This window comes from Uloborus diversus, chromosome 6 (assembly GCF_026930045.1).
Source record: "Uloborus diversus isolate 005 chromosome 6, Udiv.v.3.1, whole genome shotgun sequence".
NCBI classification, from domain to species: Eukaryota; Metazoa; Arthropoda; class Arachnida; order Araneae; family Uloboridae; genus Uloborus; species Uloborus diversus.
The window spans coordinates 86,248,488-86,269,710 of record NC_072736.1 but is presented as its reverse complement, the minus strand read 5'-3'; the positions used below and the strand labels follow the sequence as shown (position 1 = coordinate 86,269,710).

The window sequence follows — 21,223 nt, the reverse complement described above, 5'->3', positions numbered from 1 at the left end:
TTCCTCAGATCCCGCAGCCCTGTTACTTTCCGCTAGTAAGATTTCAGCTGCGATATTCCAAATTTGCTGCTGATTTTTAAAGGGTACGACATCAAAGGGGATTCTTGCGAATCGTTGAAGCTGTAAATTCAGACACAGCAGCTACTTTTAAAGCTGTAATAAGAATCTTTGAGCTGACCATAAATTGGAGAGTTTTGAAAAAAAAAACTTTTTAAACTCTTCTGTGAAAATTAATTTACAAATAAAAATGGCTTTCGAGAATTATTCAGGTTTGTTTCATTCTGTTTATTTTATTTTTTAATCTTGACCATTTTCAACTTTCAAAATTTTTATGTTTGTGCAAATAAGATGGAAAGTTTTAAGTACTGAAATGTGTTTCAAGATATGGAAGAAAAAAAACTAGTAACTAGAAATATACTTCTTTGCAGATTTCACTTCTACGGAAGTTAAAATTACTTTACTGAATCAAAGTAAATTGAACTCAAAGCGCTTTAGTAAAAATACGAACAGTTAATAATTTTGCTATTGGTATAAGTTATAATCGAGTTGAAAATAAGTAAAGCTTGACCACGGAGAAATGGTGGATGACCTTGATGCGGGAACATCATTTTTTAGTAGGTTGTTTATTATTATTTTTCAATAATATGAGACCAGGGAGAACTTCGCCTCTTACTACACGGCGCTCTCTGGCTTATTCTACCTATTACAAACGACACAAATGATGTTCCCATTTCAAAGTTATCCTCCATCTCCCCGTAGTCAAGCTTTACCTGAGTGATGATAATTTTTTGTGCTTTGTTTTGCAACGATTAAAAAATTCGCAAACTATTTTTTAATGGAATTAAATGATCGTATATGGTTATCATTGCAGTATCTTTAAAAACTATTCTTACATAATTAACCTGTTTGTTTTTCCTATTCAGTAGTGCGTATATAGAGAGAATATTGTTTTTAGATATTTATTATTAGGTTTATATGAAAACATAGCTTAATTTTAAAATGCTTCAAGCAACTGAAAGCAATATAGTACCAATCAGTTTGCAAGGACGGATTAGATGTTTATATAACACGCAAAAACTTTTCTTTTTATTAAAAGAAAGATATTTTAGTATTAATGTTAAATGTATTGATCGTTATAAAAGGTATGTTTGAAGTAGTTTAGAACTTATTCTAAAAGAGAAGAAAAGGAGAAAAGTAACTAATCTTTAAATTCGACGTTGTTACAAGGGAAAGTAACCTCGTTTAGCTCTAGACGAAATTCATTTTTTGCCACAAATTGTGTAGCTCAAGTACATGTTTGGGATCATCATTAAAAAATGGTGGAGGCGGGGGGGGGGGGGGGTGAGTTCTAGCTTCTTCGTCACGTTATATTTTGTTTGTATATGCCGCCAACTTTTTCTAGGGTAGAGAAAATATTTTATTATTACATGTAAATTTCAACTACTGAATGCGTCATTAATTTATTAATATAGCTGTTATGCTTTTCTCACCATTAATGGCAATAGATTCATTTCATGGTATTTAGGACAATTATGTAGAGACTGTAGCATGATTTTTTCCCTTAACTTTTAAATTTACTCTTTGATTAGCTCATAATTTTGTTTTGAGTTTGTCCTACCAAAACACTAGATCAAATTAAATTACTTTGCAAAGCAAACAGTAAATTAAATAGTTATGGCGCATAAGTGGACTACATTTGTCCAAAATACCTAGATACTATGAAATGGCCCAATGGCGGCAAGAATGTTTTTTTTTCTTAATTTTGTTGGCTTCAGCAAAAAATTTTTAAGTTCTTAATTACTTTCCTATTTGTCGCATTCTCTTTGTAACATAATTGTTTAAACTCGAAATTTTGCAAAAGATGTGCTGCAACTTTTCAACTGTGTTTGGTTCGATTACTTTAAATCAATGTCATATAATCATTCAAATTTTTGATTCGCTGTTAAGACGTTTATATCTCTCTTTTTTTTATGTTAGGTGTGTATGGAATTTTCGGCAGTGATTTGGTTGCTCGAAGCAGTGGCGGTTCTGAAACTGTATTATTAATAAATGATGATGGGTAAGTTAAGTTTTTTAAACATTATGTTCGAACATTAAGGTCAGGAAAATGGTTGGTAAGTACACGAGAATATAGTGTATTTTTTTAAAAGCATCACTGTGTTAATGTGAGACTTGTTACTATGGAAAAAGTAACTAAAGGAAAAGAATGAGAAAAATCAGCTAAGAGGGAGGCTGATTTTTGCGCAATTTAGTTGTCAAATGATCAGAAAAATCTGATTTAAATTTTTTTCTGCTTCCATCTTCTATTTGCTAACAAACAAAAGGTTTAATTAAAGTAAGAAATGCTTTTGAAATTACTTTAAATTTTCTTTGCTTTTGCGGGGATAGTTCGAAAATGGGGTCGTTTCCAAAATTTCAAAAGTACTTTTTTCTGAAAGAGCATGCTTAAAAACATAGGATCTGACCATTTTTTAAACAATTTGTTTAATATTTTTAAAAAATTACTTTAATTGGTACGCTTTCATTGTTTACGCTTCTGCCGATGACATCACAAATGATGAAATGCCATTCACAGAGCAAAATATTTAATGCGCATCTTTACTCACGTGTATTGGCAATGATGTGGTTGATAGCAAGCGTAGAACACAATATTTAATTCGCTTCTTCAGTATCATAACGTGGAAACGCGGTAGAAATATCCGTCAAAGTGCATCATTTGTGACGTCATAAAGACCACGTCTTGTTTAAAAAATCGGACGTTTCAAAAAAATAATTAAAATATAACTATTGGGAAAATGAAAGTATTTTCTAGGTCCATGTTATTGTTTTTGCTTATTCTATAAATTTCCGTAACTAAAAGTAGTACTTTTGACTGAAGGAAACAACGCCATTAAGAAATAGAGCGTGGTCTCATTTTCACATGCGTAATTTTAATTTGATAACCCTTTTATTTTATGTTAACCCTATATTTCTCTACTCTTTGTTTACGCATGCAAAGTAAAAAAATCCTTGCTCAGACATTGCTGTTAAAAAATTGAATACCAATGAATTAAGATTGCCAATTTTATTTTTATTAAAATCTTCCCAATTTTGAAAAAACAAAAAAAAAAAAAAAAATAATCATATCCAACTTTGTTATGACCCACGATTCAAATGTAATTTTTAAACATAAATAGAGAAACGGGGTTAATTTTTTTAAAATAGAAATCCTCTAAACGCACCTTTAGGCTATCTTTAGTTATTTAAAGGGAGGAGGGTCATGGAAACATGACCTCCTTGGCTCCGCGCTTGCGGGAAATGTCCATATACAATCAAGTCACAATGACGAATAAAAGAGAAAATAATTCTGAAGGAATTCAAACTGCTTGAAATGTAAGATTTATCGTCCTCACAATCATCTTCTTCTCAATATTCCTCTCGCAGTTATTTAACAACGTTTCTTTAATTGTCGATATCTTCCTCATCCAATCTGAAGACGGTCCAATTAGTGCTTTATCATCGAAACCGGATATGACAGATCATTTTTCAAATCAAAGTTTTCCTTTTATCGTTTTTGTAGAGATAACTTCACGGCGAAGGTTAGAACTTGACATTTAAATTATGATAATGCCGTCCATAGAGAATCCTAAATGAACATGGCCGGTGCATACACCTTAGAGTTGAACGACAACTGTAGCAAGTTTCAGCGATGCTTCCCAACGCGGTTGGTTTTATTTATGTGATAGTTAATTTCTAGCAATTGATTGGTTTATAGTCCATTATGTTGAAGATCACGGATTGAGGTTTCAGCTTTACGCAGACATATGATTAACGGCCAACTTTCTGAAGTTAATTCGTGAATATGAAACAGCTAATAATTTTTATTTTAGCGCAAAAAATTCACGACATTTAGCATTCGGCATTTAATGACAATCAGAACACTTTACTTTATGAATTTGTTTTCCGCATTGTAATTATCGCGTTAAATATATTAGTAGATTAGTTTCGTGACTAATCAGAGTTCAATAAATCACCTCGTTTACGAAGGAGAAAAATACAGACATAACGGAAACAATTGAAGATAACAAACCACTATAAAATGATATGATTAATCCATTTCCATTTTAAAGACCTTTTTTTTTTATCCATTAGTGCTACATTAAAATTAATTTTGTGACTAATCAAACTTCCAAGAAATCACCTCATTTACGAAGGAGAAAAATGAGAACTTGATGGAAAAGATCAAAGAAAACTATTGCTATAAAAAGATACCGATTAATCTCTTAAAAATTTATATGGTTATTTTTATCCATTAGTGCTACATTAAAATTAATTTTGTGACTAATCAAATTTCAAAGAAACAGTAAGGAGAAAATTATAAAAACGTAGCGGAAAGGATGAAAGAAAGCTATTACTATAAAAAGATACCGATTAATCTCTTAAAAATTTATATGGTTATTTTTATCCATTAGTGCTACATTAAAATTAATTTTGTGACTAATCAAATTTCAAAGAAACATGAAGGAGAAAATTATAAAAACGTAGCGGAAAGGATGAAAGAAAGCTATTACTATAAAAAGATACCGATTAATCTCTTAAAAATTTATATGGTTATTTTTATCCATTAGTGCTACATTAAAATTAATTTTGTGACTAATCAAATTTCAAAGAAACATGAAGGAGAAAATTATAAAAACGTAGCGGAAAGGATGAAAGAAAGCTATTACTATAAAAAGATACCGATTAATCTCTTAAAAATTTATATGGTTATTTTTATCCATTAGTGCTACATTAAAATTAATTTTGTGACTAATCAAACTTCCAAGAAATCATCTGGTTTATGAAGGAGGAAATTGTAAGATCTTATTGGAAAGGATGAAAGAAAACTATTACTCTGAAAAGATACCGATTCAGCTCTTAAATATTTATGTGGTCAATTTTATCCATTAGTACTACATTAAAATTAACTTTTGATTAAGAGCGGTTAAAGCAAAAACATTCATTCTGGCTTTTAAATTATTGAATATTTGATTTAACTTTTAGCTCTACTTCTTATTTTTGAGAAAGGTTGGTCTTCCCGAAATTAAACATTGATGTTTTGTAGGGGAATGTGTGGTAGAGAAAAGGTTAAGGAAACTTACTTTTTTCAATATGAACAAATTGGAAATTTATTCTGAAATTACGGAACATGAAAAAGTACAATATATTTCACAATAAAACTTGCATTGAAACATTGTTTTTTTTTATTGTTAGCAGTAAATTTGATCCTTCAAAAAAAGGTGAAAATTTCCCCCCTTTTTTTCATGGGGCCACGTGAAAAATAAAATATTTTTCAAATGAAATATTTTCTATTAGATTATTAAAGATGTTTTCCATCAACCGAATGCGTAAATGAAATAATTAATAAATGAACAATTGAAAACAAAATTAAGTAATAAACGAATAAATAAATAGTAATGTATAAGAAAAATTAAATGAATGAATAAAATAGTGAATGAGTAAGAAAATAGGGATAGAATGAATAAATAAGAGAATTATTAAACGAATAAATGGGCAAATGAAATATTTAAAAAATAAATTCGTAAGTAATTTGATAAAAGATTAAATAAATAAAAGAGATGAATTATTTCACTTTGCCTCGCATGCATTTGACTACTGTACAAAGCATTTAAAATGCAAATAAACTTAATATTAAACTAATAAATGCTGCACCGAATGTTAATCGGTCTCAGTTAATACTTGAAATGCTAATAACAAGAACTTTATCTTTAATAATAACAAAAATAATTTTTGACTTAACAAAAAGTTACAATTTGAGTATCAATTTTTGAAAATTGCTTGTGTTATCATATACTTTGAATTTCAGAGGAAACTTTTTCTTGAATGCAATGGACTACATATGTAACTACATAGGAAAAATACTGCCAGATAGGTGGCGCTAAAAACAGAGGAAATATTTCACCATTTTATTTTGCCCCGCTAGTTGACTTTGTCCCAAGCATTCCCCCGCCCCCCCCCCCCCTTTTTTTTCTTTTGGCCTAAGAGAGGTATTAACTATTCAAAGATAATCAAATAGTATGTTGTAGACTCTAACTTTTGATAAATTTTGTAAGAAGGTACTTCTCATTGCCTTATAAAGGATTAATACACAAAATAAATATGTATCAAATAGTTTTGGGGAAAATATTTAATTTTTCCAGATAGTTAATATAATATGACACAATGAAAATCGAAAATTTCAAAAAGTAACTCATAGAAATCATTTAAAATATAACACTCATGCTTCAGATATCTTTTAATGTGCAATACTCAACGATGGAAACTTGTTTTTTCTGCAATAATGAATTAGGGCAAACCACAAATTCATATAAAAGTAATACAATGCTTTAATACTGAAAATGCATGAGAAACAGCACACCTACTAATATTTTAGGAGGTATATGAGAACGCAGTATCCCTGCAGCTGGCGCGGTTTCAGTTGCTCTAATTGTCATACAGATTTCGATCAAACTTCATCTGGTGCAGTTTTATACGAGCTTTAAGATGGTACAAAATGGAAAATAATGCAGTTTTTTTTTTTTTTTTGGTAAAGAAAACAGCAATGGTTTGTTGTTCAATGTTTCTGAAATTAAAGTTCTGCTAGTTTGAAACTTTCAACTTTCAAAAATCCTCCTCATGATTATATCTATACAGAACATTATCTCAAATTTGGTGAAATTCTGACATAAGGTGTGTGTATTTAGTAAAGAAAAGTATTTTCAACTTATTAACATGACAAGATTCATGTTTATTTAATACAAAATATTTATTTACAACTAGGTATGCATCTATTATCAAATCGGCTTATCACGGATTACTGATTAATTGGCAAAAGATAATCGGTCAACACCGATTAATTTTTTCGATAATAATTTTCAACAGTACAGCTTTTCCACCCACTTTTTTTTTTAGCTTACAATTTCGGCTTTTCAGAATTACTTAATAGTCTGGATATTTCTATGAACGATGATTTTGTTTTCTTCATTTTCGTAATTTTTCTCTGAAGAGTTTTCAAAATGTTATTTAAGTTCTGTAAAGCAATTTTCTTACCATTGTTGACAAAGTTATATTTTTTTGTTAATTAAAACTGAAAATTCAAAGATATTATAAGGAGACCGTCGTCTATAGTTACTTTTAGTTTAGCGTTGACTTGGTTACTATTATTATCCAGTAAATGTAGGCATTTTATCTTTACGAAATTTGTGAGGCAATCTTAAAACAAGATGCTAGTGGTGGGTGTGGAGAAAATAATTGACACAATGAGATGTGAGTAACGTTGTAGGGATAGATGTGCAGATCAATATAAATTGGAAAAAATAAATTAAAAAAAAATTAACAGCCTGTGACCCACTTCCCCCAATCAACTCTAATTTGAATTCTGAAACTTTGAATTCAAATTATGTTTTTCGCAATCACGAGTTGCGACAAGGCGCTACTCATTGGAGTTATTGTTTCTAGAAACGACTCGCCCGTCCCCCTAAGACTGCCCTTCCTCCTGGGCCGTTACGTGTATGTGTGTGTGTAGGCGTACGTGCGTGCACGTATAGTTGTAGGCGTGTGTATGTGTGTAAAAGCACGCGCGTGTGTGAGTTTGTATGTGTATCAGCATGTGTGTGTAGGACATGGATACCACCACCCAGCAGAAGGGGATTCCGGAGGACAGTGCTCATTACCAGAGGAGCCGTGCCGGTGGGCGGTGGTGCTGCAGAGGCCCCTGGTCCAAGCTGAAAAAGGAACCACAACATCAAGGACGGTCAAGTGAGAGCAATAAGCAATCGTGATTGCTCAAAAAATCACATTGCTTGAAGTATTTAGAAAATTAAAAAAAAAAAATCAAAACATATTTAGCGACATTGAAATTTTTTTATGAATGAAAAAGGTAGATGCTTTAAAAGAAAATTTTTAAATGTGTGTTGTAGTTGTATGCATTAATAATGAATACAGTAACGGAATAAAAAAGGTCGAATGCGAGTGTTATCTCACATGCATCGGGGGGTAAAGGTGAAACTGAAACATGTAAATGTAAATAATCATCTCATAACCTCCTTTGAAAAAAGAAATAGAAATATGCATTTATTTAACAAATATTTAAAAAAGGAACGACTTAATCCTTTTAACTCTAAATTCATATTATTATTAATGGCATATTAGCTTCTGTTGCAAAAAATAAATAAATAAAATTATTTACAGTCTATGAAAGTATGCAGCATAGCTTTTAGTTCTGGTAATACTTGAAGTTATTTATTTATTTATTTAAATGCAGTCGAAATTTGCAGATGATAAATAATGGGCAAGTGGCCGATTACCAGTTTCTGCCGATAAATCAGTTTGTAAGTATTTGTATCTGTATATAATGCTTGATGCAACGTAACATTTAAATGTCTTTTATCTACCATCGCAAGAATTAGTTACCCAAATATAATGGCGTTCAACCGCTTTTTAAAAAAACATTTTCGTCAAGCCTTCAGGAAATCGTGTCATCTGTTCCTAACTTCCAAAGCAGAAAAAATAAGTAATTGTTGCAAAACAGTTAACTCGAACATCTATTCAAACACTGGGGTACAAGGAAACCAACCAATAAAATTAAATTTCATAATTTAACTAGTTTTTAGAAATTAATAGAACTTGAAGAAATCAGAGTGATCCTTATGCTTGAAATTTTGGAGATAATTTATTGTAAAGAATAACCACTTTACTTAACACAGACTCCACGATTATGGTACAAACCAGTTGCCATTTCCAAATAAGGAGATAGGTATAAAAGGCATTGTGTGAAAACTCTTTACCTCCAGCACAAAAGAAATTTTAATAGTAATTATAACATGAAAAAAAAATCCTTAAACCTTGCATTACTAGTTCTTATAAAAACTTAAAACACTACTACTTTTCTAGGAGTTGTAAAAAAACATACTTACCCCTTCCATTCATTAATTATACCTCACATTGTTGTCCAACATGCTCGGAAGTCAGCGAACTTAGTATCCAAATCTAATACTGCTTTCAGCCTTTTACTTCTTCTCTCATTAAGATTTTTTTTAACCATCATTTCCTTATCAGTCATCTGGATGTCAGCCAATCATATCACGCCCTTCAAATCCGGGCGTGTTCTGTATGAGTTATTGTAAAATTTTCATAGCCGATAAACATCGGTACGGTTAAATAAAAATCAAAGATCTTTGATTGTCCTGAATTGAAGTAATTAACGAAGAAAGGTAATTTATTAGCAACCCCAAATATGCATCGCCCGTAGGCTGACAAGACAAGATTGGTCGGAGCTACCTGAAAAGCATTCTAACTTGACAACCGAAACTGAGCTTCTTGAAATGAAAATGATACTTTTTCAGTAGCAATGAAATGGGTGAGAGTGAGTTGGGGCGATGATAAATGGTATCAAAATTTATTCGCTAATACATAGAAATTAAGTGTATGAAAATTAAAAGTATATGAGAAAAACAGCATACTTGATTTATAACAAAAAAAATCAATGAATTCCTATTGGAGTGATGTTAAGGTTTTTTTTTTTTTTTTTTTTTTTGAGCAGTCACGATTGTTAATTGTTTTTATTTGACCGTCCGTAATGTTGTGATTCCTTTTTCAACCCCACCGTCCTCTGCAAGCGCTGCTCCTGCGCGACTCCTCGGTAGCCGATTCTCCTGGTCTAGTCAGTGGCGTCCGTGGCCGAGACACACGCACGCTCATACACATACACACATAGGTCTAGCACACACACAAGCCTACACATACACAACTATACACACGTAACCACTTAAGAGGACGGGCATGCTTGGGGGGACAGGAACCGTTTCTAGAACCATGAGTGGGGGAGTAAAAAATGAGCAGGGCCCTGTCGCTATTCGTGATTGCGAAAAACATAATTTGAATTCAAATTTTCAGAATTCAAAATAATTTTGAAAATTTTAAAGGGTTTTACATTTTTTTTTTAATTTTACTTGGTGAATAGTAAATTTAGTGAGTGCTATTAGAGTTTCACACTAGCCAGCAACTTCCTCATAAAGACATTAAATAAATAGAATTGAAATGAACGGCTCGGGTCAAGAATGTGAGATGCCACATGATGTTTATTTTTCAGTAGGCCAATTTCCTACTTATAAAAAATATTTATAGACATTTTCAAAAGTAATATCTGCAATATTAAGATCAGATACGTTTTTCACCAAATGACATAATCCATTGTCATGTTTATTTTAATTTTACGAGTAGTTATGAGACAAAAATTTTTATCGAAAAGTTACACCTTGTGACTTGTCACATTTCTGCCCCGAGCCATTCAAAATATTGATCAGTCATATCCTAGATTCTTGATTTTCATTTTTTGTGATGCTTTTTCATTTTTTTTATTTATTTTCTTGAATCGGAAAATATAACTTTTTGAACACAATAGAACCTTGTTTATCCGGGTCATTTAGCCTGTTTTAAAATTTTATAGGTTTAAATTATGATTGCAAGAGCATAACTGCTCGTACACTAAAAATTCGCTTTTTATTTTGATCTGTTGATCATAATGTTGTGCGACAAATGCTTCATTCATACATCGCACATATTTGAAACAAAACATAATGGACCCATTTTCACTTCCTTTTATATATAGTAAAGGAAGTATTGTATTCGCGAAAAAATTTTCACTCAAAAATCGGCCTTAATTTCCATTTTGCTCGCCTCTGAATGAATATTGAGGGTTTTTTTTTTTTTTTCTACCCGAACACACGTCCTAAGAACGTATAAACACCCGAAATAGCCAGGGGAATTTTGATGATCCCCGAGTTATAGCAACGAGTTTTCTCATGACGTCCGTATGTGCGTATGTATCTCGCATAACTACTCAGAAACGGAATGTCGTAGAAAGTTGATATTCGGTAAGTAGACTCCTAATGGGGTCTAGTTGTGCACACCTTTTTTGGCTGCATTGGATGTTTCAAAAGGAATCTTTTACTCTTCTTTTTGGGGGGAAATCATTGTAAATTTCGATGCAAACTCAGGTGTTGTTATAATTTGGCAACACTTGACGATTTATCGCCAGACTTTTGGTCGCCAACTTGGCGACAAGTTTGGTGATATTTCTGTTTCTTTTTTTTTTTAATCTGGTTTCAATTCGGCCAGTATTGGTGACATTTAGAGAGCTAACCATTGAATCACATTAAAATTTCCAATTATGGAGAAATAATTCTGTAAAACTTTTTTTTTTTTTTTTTGCTTCGGTTCGCAACAAACTAGGGGTGAAAACATTTAGTGTTTCCTTGCTTACTACTAGGCACTATCATCATTAAATTGGTGTAAAAGAAAGTCATTTGATGCACACATCAGATAGTTTAAGAAATATTGCGAAAAATAAGTTTTATATTGTTAATATTTAGTAAACAATTCTGCATAGTTTTTGTTACAAAGCCTGGTTTTCTACCCCAAGAAACAGTAAGGCAACTTATTTACAGATTTGTTTTGCTTATTACCCATACAACCCAGATTATCCGGATTTTCGATTGTCCAGATTGCCTTTGGTTCCAGTTAGTCCAGATAACCGAGGTTCTACTGAGAATCGGAATTGCGCTTATAAAACTTTTAAGCTTGGGAGGATCAGCATAGGGTGGTATGACAATAAACATAAGCAGAATTTCATTTTCAAAAATTTAAATAATAAAAAAAATTTTGAAAACAACAAAACAAAACTGGGAAGAGAACTTTTATGGATCTGCTTCTTTTATGGATGGTTGAAATAAAAAGTGGTGCAGCAACACAGTAAACAAGTACTTAAAACAAAATCCAGTACCCAAGTCTGTAACCAGTGTCTCGCCAGGTCTTTTACAGCAAAGTGGAACTTATCCCTTATTTGCCGGTATTCACTCATTCACTTCGATATCAAAAGGGCACATATCCAAATTTAAATTTGCCACTTCCAATTCAAAACTAGTTCACAAATAAAATAGCGGTACGAGGCACTGGCTGAGCATTTCCAATCAAGCATCTTACCCGTCCGTACTAAAAGATCGCAGCACCTTGTGCAAGTCTATTATCAGTTAGGCAAGCACGACCTCGAATTGTGATTACTAAATTATTGAATAATTGATATTACTATGAAATTGTGATTAATTGAAAATTTGTACTTAATTGTGATGAATACTGTGATGTATTAATACCTACAACATTGTTCATACTTAATTAGATCGAACATCCTTTTTTTTTTGAAATGTTCAATGAAAAGAATAAAGTAAGTAGGAAGGAATATATATATATGTTGAATTTAGTTTCAATTTTAAACTTTATTTCTGGAGAAAATGCGTGTTTTTTGTTTTGCAAAAGAGATGATATCCACTGTTTTACACCGAAAAAGGATATATTTAAAATAAAATTGGCAATTTAGGTCTGATAAAATAGTGGAAAAAATCCTAGACTTATGCCAAAATTCACTTTTTACTCTACTAAGAAAAATTCGAAATTCTAACAGCTAGTGTTTGTGCGTAAAACGGTTTTTTCGTTTTGCCAAAAAATATATAACTGGATATAATCCGTTTTAAAAAAAAAAAAAACTAGAAAATGCGCGTTTTTTTTTTTTTTTTTTTTTTTTTTTTTTTTTTTTTGCCAAAAGGGTCCACTGTTTTACACCACTGTTATCCACTGTTTTACACCAAAAGGGAATATATCCAAAATAAAATTGGCAATTTAGGTCGGATAAAATTGAGGAAAAATTCCTACACTCATGGCAATAGTCACTTGTTCTTCTACCAAAACATTGTGAAAAATTCGAAATTCTAACAGTTAGTGCTTGTACGTAAAACGTTTTTTGTTTTTCCGAAAAAATATATAATTGGATAATCCGTTTTGAAAGTAAACTCCTCAATTGTTGATTACTGGGGTGTGTTCATCCACTGGTCAGATTGCCAAAATGAAACAAACAAAAATTTCGCTATTCTTAATATACTGAACAAAGTGAGATTGAATCAGTAAATTGAAGACAAGGGTCGCAGCTACTGCCGCATATTTTACTGACAAATTAAGTAAAAAATAGGAAAAGGAAATAAAATCTTATAATTACAGATTTTGTTTCCCATGAAAAAGAGGAAAATTCTATAATGAAAATGTCCTATTTACTTTATATTTGCGGATGAATACACAAATGTACGTCATTCATTATTACAAGCCCCCCCCCCCCCCCCAGAGAGGCATTTCCTCCTTCTTTAGTGTTTTCCCCAGAAGAAACACAAGATTGAGGTAAAATGTTAACCTTATGCTGCCCAAATTATTATTTTCTGTCGAAAAAAATATATTCATAGAATGTTGAGAAATAATGTATTTAACACACGTAAGGTGTTTTTTTTTTTTTTTTTGTAATTTTTTTGTTTTCAAAATAGGTTTTTGATTTTGTGACTAAAATATTAACTTGTGTCAGTACCAACACCAACAACCTAAATGTAAAGGAATCATATTGGCACCACTCAAGTCACACTGGGCCAATAAAGGAATAAGGCTCCTATAGGGAAATACAATGATGAAATTCGAAGTGACCCCATAGTCATTGTGAGCAGTAGAGTCAAATGCACTTCTCAGTTTCAGTCCTGAAGGCTTTAGTTAAAATTAAATACCTTTCAAAGTGTAAAATCATTATAAAAGAATATTCCCATACCGGGCTAAAATGGGTTTCGGTAAATCGGATGAAGTCATTGGAAAAGATTCTATACATCCTGCCTAAATGGATTCAGGAAAATAAAACAGAGAAATCTGGTGAAGCACTAGAGCAGCCAGGATTTATCTTTTGGGGGGAGTAGTCATAAGATGCCTATAAAATAGCACATTAGGACTGGCAATGTGGGTTATAAAAGCAAGGGAGTTGATCCCTCTCTCACTGGGACCTTATGTAGAGGCGTGCACAGGGGGGGGGGGAGAGAAGGGACACCTGTTGGCCCGGGCCTGAAGAGGGCCCGAGATTTGTAATATAAGTGGTGAAATATATGTAGGGACGTAAAGATAAACAATATGGAGGGGAGCCCGAAAAAATATTGGTGTGGGGTCCCAATTGTGATGGGTCCCAAAATGTCTGTGCACGCCCCTGACCCTGCGATGAAATAATTATGGAAAATTGTACTCATCCCATGCCTATATGCTCGAGTAAATTGAAACCTGCTGTAAAAATCTTTTAACTACTGATTCGGTTATGAATATTTTAGCATATCTGATTACCCCATTTATGTTGCGCGGCCTGCTTCAAAGCAAGACATCACGTTTCATCCCCGACACCAATATTCAGTTTACGACATTTTCATGAAGAAAACACTCTTTTCGATGCTTCGGGGTTGTAAAGATAATCGGGCAGAGAGTTTGAGGAAAAGAATCCCTCGCGAGGAGGGCACCTGTTGCCTCCGACTATCCATCAAGACGTCAAGAGGGGGAGGAAGCGCAACCAGTCGTGGATCGCTGTCGTGACTCTCTCTGCCGATTATAGATGCTTCTTTAGGCACTGTAATGGGCGGATTAGGCGACCTGGGGTGCTCTGAGAAAACAATTTCTACCTGCGCGTCTAAAGACCCCTGAGATGCTTGCTTTACGGTCCCGTGCGCCCCGGATTAAAAGTTTTTTTTTCTTCTTCTTCCATCCTTTTGCTTCTAGAGACCACACCGTAAGTCAACGACCAATTCCTCAAAGTTATGTAAAATTCGTTAAAAGAAAACATTGTAACTTGTCTTCCCAGAGTTTTTACTCTACTTTTGTTAATCCGCATCCTGGTCTTCCGGAGAAAGTTTCGGTAAAAGCTGCCGATTTTGGATTAGTTGTGGGATTCCTACGGTGCCTTTCACTTTCAGATGAGGTTCCAATCATTGAATAATGTTTATATCAAAGTGTTTATTGTTGTTTTCATTTTTCTCTGATAATCTATTCTATTCTGAGCATAAACAGTTACGGCAATTGATTTCATGCTTCCTGCACAGCAATACTGAAGTGAAAATTTGGAATATTCTTCAACATCCTTGGCCCTTATTTCTGGATTTAAACCACATAGCCACAGCTATTTTTACACCTCGGCCCCTTTTAGAACCAGGGCCGCCGAGAGACAAGATGAACCCCTTGTCAGTTTGGTCGCCGGCTCCTCTCCTCCCATAAAACGTATCAAACTATACTACTCCGATTCTAAGCCAGACGTCTTCATTCTCTCCAGGGTCGGGTCCTTAGTTTCCAATTAGGCTGACATGGCCTCTCGTCGGCCTTGTTGAGGACTTCAATTTCAGTTACTGTCAATTTCACAATTAAACTTAGTTACTGAAACTTACATCACTCGAATATAAACTAAATTATTTCATTAATTATTTAAATATCACTTTCGACCACTTTCAACAATTTCACAATGTTGTTGATCTCCTTTTAATTGATTTACCTGAACTTTTATAAACAATATGTTCTCTAAATCTCTTTCTCTGCACAAACATTGTCAGTGCCGTCTGCAGCAGCTATCTCCAATTTATATCAATAGTTTGATATAGTTATAATTTTGAAAACCATGTTTTTTTATGTTAAAGTACTTCGTATTACTTAATGTATGTTAATCCGTAAAACTCTAAAACGAAAGAATTTTACACATTTCTCCTGTATTTCTCATTGACGTCCACAAATTGTTACGTTTTGAGGAGGAAGAGAGGGGATTGTGACAATTCGCGATATTGTGACAGTTTGTGACAAGAGGGAGGGAGGAGGTAACAAGAAGTGACACGACAGATTTTATTAGAATATGCTTATGAAAATCAGCGTGACGTGAAACAAAGGGTGGGAAGGGGATGAAAATGTTCAAAAAAATTGTGACATCATTTATGGACAGCACCTAATCTATTATTATTCGCATATTGAAGAAACTAAAAAGCTCGCGGTAAATCCTTTCATATAGTCGTTGTTGCTTGCGGTAAAAATTGAACCATTGTTACAATGCGTGCAAGCACTGCATTTAATAGAAATGTGTTATAATAATATCAATTGTTTAACGCGTAAATACCTTTGTGCTTGAAAATTAAATGAATCAATTAACCAACGTTTTGATGCCCAAAAATTACAATTATTTTGCATCAAAACGTTATTTAATTGATTCATTTAATATCAAATATTGTTAAGACACGAAATACTATATTATTACGTAAAACGACTTAGAATTACCAGTTCTGAAAACCGCAGAGTACATATTGAGATTTTGAGTCTAACACTCTTAATTTCGAGTGCAGTCACTTAATCAGGAATTTTTTTTTTTTTTTTTCTATTTTCAGGTGTCCTGTCGAACCGACGGTGATTCAAGCTTTAGACAGATTGCCTGGTTCTAAATCTCTTGTAGCGCCTTTCCAGGCTTTCAAATTCGCCTCAGATTCAGCTGTTAAGTTCCAGATGACAGTCTCTTATTGTCTGGATACGTGTCCTCCAGTAAGAAATGAATTTTATTCTTTCTCAAACACATCAGAAAATATGTAACAAACAAATTTTCCTGTGACCGAAAAAATAAAGAAATAAAATGTAGGGGAATGTGAGGCAAAGTGAAATAGTTTAAGGTAACTTAGCTTTTCAAAATGAAAAAAAAATTGGAGATTTGTTTTGAAAATTACAGTACATAAGGAAAGAACGATGTATTTCAAAAAAAAAAAAAAAAAAAAAACTTTCATTGAAACATTTTTTAAAGGTCCAGCTCTACTGCCAAAAATAAAAAAACAAGTGAAAAAAAATTTCACTTTTTTTCATGGGGCAAAGTGAAAAATAAAATATTTTTTCTAATGAAGTATTTTCTATTCAAATTTAAACAATATTTTTGATCAAATTTCTGAGTTAATAAAAATTATGAATAAATAAATGAAAATGTAATGAAACTAAACTAATAAATAAATTAATATGTGGGGAAAATAAATACGTGAATAAAATATTGCATGAATAAGAAAAAAGTGAATTAATGAATAAAGAAGGAAATTATTGAATGAAGGAATGCAAATTAATTAATAAATTAATTAATACGTAAGTGATTTAGCAAATGACTGAATGAGTAAGAGAAATGATTTCTTTTATTTTGCCCCATCCACTTCGCCCCGCAATCTCGTAGGCACTTGACTAATTGTGCAAAATATATAAAATACAAATAAGCTTAAAATTAACTAAATAAATACTGCTTCAAACGTTAGTAAGTATCAATTAACATTTAAAATGTTAGTAACAAGAAATGTATCCTTTGATAATTACAAAAATAATATTTGACTTACAACAAAATAGTATTAGAATTAGAGTATCGATTTTTAAAAATTGCTTGTATAATCATATACTTTGATCGTCAGAGGTATTTTTTCCTAACTGGAATAGACTACATGTGATACCTATGCTGTACTTAATATTACTATATTTAAAAATATTACCAGGTAGGTGCTGCTAAAAGCAGAGTAAATATTTCACATCCCCGCTATTTCACCCAGCCCTACTTTCAAAATGCCGTTTTAATCCTTTGAAAACCACAGCGTGCATTTGTCCCTAAAATTTAAAATGTTTTATTGAATTTTCGAAGTCAAATAATTTATAAATTATATTTATATATTTTTGTGTTATTTGAGGCATCAAAACCTTACTATTAGTCAAAAAATAATAATAATAAATAAAAATAATTAATTTTTGATTAATAATATTCTTTTTTTTTTTTTTTGAAAGCATTGCAGATGAAATACATTTGTACAGTCATATTGCCCTGCTCCTATTTTAATTCCAGATTACTCTTTCATTGAAGATTAAATGTAAATTATGTCATTAATATTTCAAAATTTAGTATTTGATAAAATTTTGAAAAACAGTTGCAGTTTTGCAGCTTTTATGTACTATATAGACAGGGGCGTGCACGGGGGAGGGGGGGAGAAGGGACACCTGTTCGCCCGAGTCTGAAGGGGGGTCCCATATTTCTAAAACTAGGCATGAAGTATAGGGGTAAACAATACGGAAGGGGGTCCGGAAAAGTCATTCGTGACGGACCCCTTAAATTTCTGTTACGCCACTCTATATAGACACATATGTCCCATCAATTTGCACAAAATCTACAGAACTAGTTTTCTTAATGCAGTCGGACCCCGATTTAACAAACTCATCAGGATCGAAACTTTTTTACATTAAATCGGGGTTTTTCGTAATATCAGGCTGCGAAAAAAAATTTACAAAACGGCACTTATTTTATCTAAAAATCCCCAATAATCAGCTGCACAAAAAAAAAAAAAACGTTGGATTACTAATTATTTTAATTTTCAGGAAAAAGGTTTCGTTACATAATGGAGTTGTTTCCTTCAGTCAAAAGTACTACTTTCAGTCACTGATATTGATAGAATAAGCAAAAAAAAAATAATAACATGGAGCGAGAAAAAACTTTCATTTTCCCAACGCTTAATTTTTAATTAATTTTTTAAAGTGTCCGATTTTGAAAACAAGGCGTGGTCATTATGACGTCACAAATGATGTACTTTTGCGCATCTCCACTGGCGGTTCCACGTCATGATAATTAAGAAGCGAATCAAATATTGCGCTCTACGCTTTCTATCAACCATATCGTTGCCACTACATATGAGTAAAGATGCGAATTAAATATTATGATCCGTGCGTGAATGTCATCAGTGAATGGTATTTCATCATTTGTGATGTCATCGGCAGAATTAGTAAACAATGAAAGCGCAACGATTAAAATCATTTTTTTAAAATACTAAATTTAGCCAAATTATATTAATAATTGTCCAATCCTATGTTTTTAAGCATGTTCTTTCAGAAAAAAATACTTCAAAATTTGGGAAACTACCCCATTAGAAAGTGCACACTTTTTATTTAGGATTCCGTGATTATTACACACTATAGTTAATTTGAAATTTTGTTGCACTGAGTAATAGATTTTGACAATTTTCTTGATACGTGACTCGAAATAGTTCTCTTCCGCTTTTATGGAGAGAAGAAAATACTGTGTCATTTACAGCCTACTGCATGAGATATGCTTTTACGGTTTCCATTCCATGTAAAGCAAAAAGTACGTTGTAATGACAGTTTCATTATCGCTTTCTGCAACAGAGTGGCCATTCATTGGTTGCCCACTCGCTCGTCAAACACTGCTGATTCCAAGAAAAGTCTTTTTCTGCTTCGCACAAGATGGATATATCATTTGGAAAACATTCCAATAATTCCTAAATCAAATTAACGAAATTTTTTTTTTCGGCTGTTAAAATAATTCCTTAATTCAGGGTTTATTATTCGGTAAATAGGAGGTTTTGCCTTAATTTTAGTTGGGGAATGAGAAAAATTCACTAAAACGCAAAATTCGTGAAATAGAGGTTCGTTACATCAGGTTCCGACTGTACTTGACAAATGAAATTAAAATATATATATATATATATATATAACAGTTCTTAAAGGGTTAATTTTTCTCAATAAATTTATTTATTTATTAAGCTCATGCGAATAGCTTTCAATCCACGTTCAATAAAATCGATATCTGGCCTAACATCCAGTGGGAACATGACGCCTCCCAAATTTCTCCTTATTCGAGAAATTTTGTCTGACGATTCGGCAAAATTATCATTCGGTTAAATTTGGAGCTCTATTCGGCAAATTGATCATCATTCGGCGTCATTTGGTTGTTCCATTCAGCAAATTGAGAATTTCTGCCCTCCCCAAAAATTTAAGTTCGGGGCGCCTCTGCTGACATCCGAACTCAAAACACATTAATTCTTTTTCTGCCTTTAATGATATACAATGATTATTTTTATTATCGGCTATTCCAGTTATCAATATTATTAATTTATGCAGGTATCATTTAGATAAGTGGTTGCTGAATGATGCTACATAAAGGCTTCCGAAATTCGCATTTCTCGCAGTCGCGAATATGCAGTAACTTTCCTTCCACAAATCATCCAAATAAGCACCCAGAGCAGACTTAACAGATTTTCTTTTTGTTTTCGCATAACAATTCCAGACCTGTTCCGTGCTGTTGCGTGCTTTAACAACCCCCATTTCCAACAATCGATCCCTTTCACCGAAAAATACTCGCTTCTCTTTTATTATTATCATTACGACCGGGTGTAAGAAAAAGAAACCACTCTTCCTAGTGCAGCAGAGGCATTCCGTGGTGTCTCATATGGTAGCAGTTGGCAGACCTTGTTGCTTCCTTTGGCACGTGATCAGCATAATCTTTCCCGCCACCGGCTGTTTCCAAAAGGGAAAGAGGAATTCCGTAATCATAATAATTTTGATGCTTTACAAAAGTGCTTATCGGGAACGAAACATTATGTATGTGTATCTAAACTTTGGTTCAGGATCCCGCATCGTCGCAGATATGGGGTTTTAGACGTAATGAGCAAAATAACCTTTCATCATAAAAATCAAAAAATTATTTCTGTTTGTCACCTGTTCTGTTCTTTGTTGAAATGTAAAATTGTTAGCAATTTCTACTTTTCGGAACAGTTTCGCACACGGCCAAGAATGCAGGCATCCTTTTTCCTGAAAATGACAATTTATTCGCGACAAATGAGACAATGAGAAGCAAAAGGATATAAGCGGACTTTTTGACGTTTTAAGCACAACGCGGGCGAAATTCAAGCAATTGGTGGGCTGTCATTGATTTTTTTTTATCATGCTGTTTCATAGCACCTGACAGGGCTACTACCACCTCTTGTCCCAAACAGATGAGTTTCTCCTATCATTTTTACTAGTTACTGTACTGTGGTGCACCAAAGAGAAGGCTTAAAGCCCTACTCAAAACCAGATCGAAGGAATTCGGAAGGGTCATTCCGTGTCAGATCATCACACGGTTTAGGACGGACCGTCACAGAACTGGATGAAACTTGGTACATGAAGAGATTTAGCCCAGTTATGAATGAAAATGCCAAAAAAAAATTTTTCTTTCACCTCATTCAAAAGTTATTAAATATTAATTATTCAAATTTTCATCAAAAAATGCTACACTTTGAGACGGTTAAATCTCATTTTCTCAGAAACTATAACAGATACAAGCTTGAAATTGGTCTTGTTTTGAAGCTCTTTTAATGTGCTTTAATTTGATGTGCAACTTGATAAAATCAAAAAATCATAATTTTAAAATTTAATTAAATTAAATTTTAAAATTTTAATTTCTTAAAAATGGACAATTTTAAAATTCCGAAAAAATTCACAAAATTACTTTGTGTTATCCTTTAGCATATTACCAAGTTTCATAATGGGATCTTAATGGGATCAG

General features: G+C 32.7%; 1 protein-coding gene across 1 annotated transcript in view; it reads left to right on the top strand.

Annotated features, from left to right (window-relative positions):
- Nucleotides 1-21,223, top strand: part of LOC129224852 (uncharacterized) — a 156,860-nt gene that overhangs the window by 71,271 nt on the left and 64,366 nt on the right. Inside the window, exons 7-8 of the mRNA XM_054859398.1 lie at nt 1,978-2,059; nt 16,269-16,419. Coding sequence (XP_054715373.1) covers nt 1,978-2,059; nt 16,269-16,419 — 233 coding nt within the window. The remainder of the gene's footprint in view (nt 1-1,977; nt 2,060-16,268; nt 16,420-21,223) is intronic.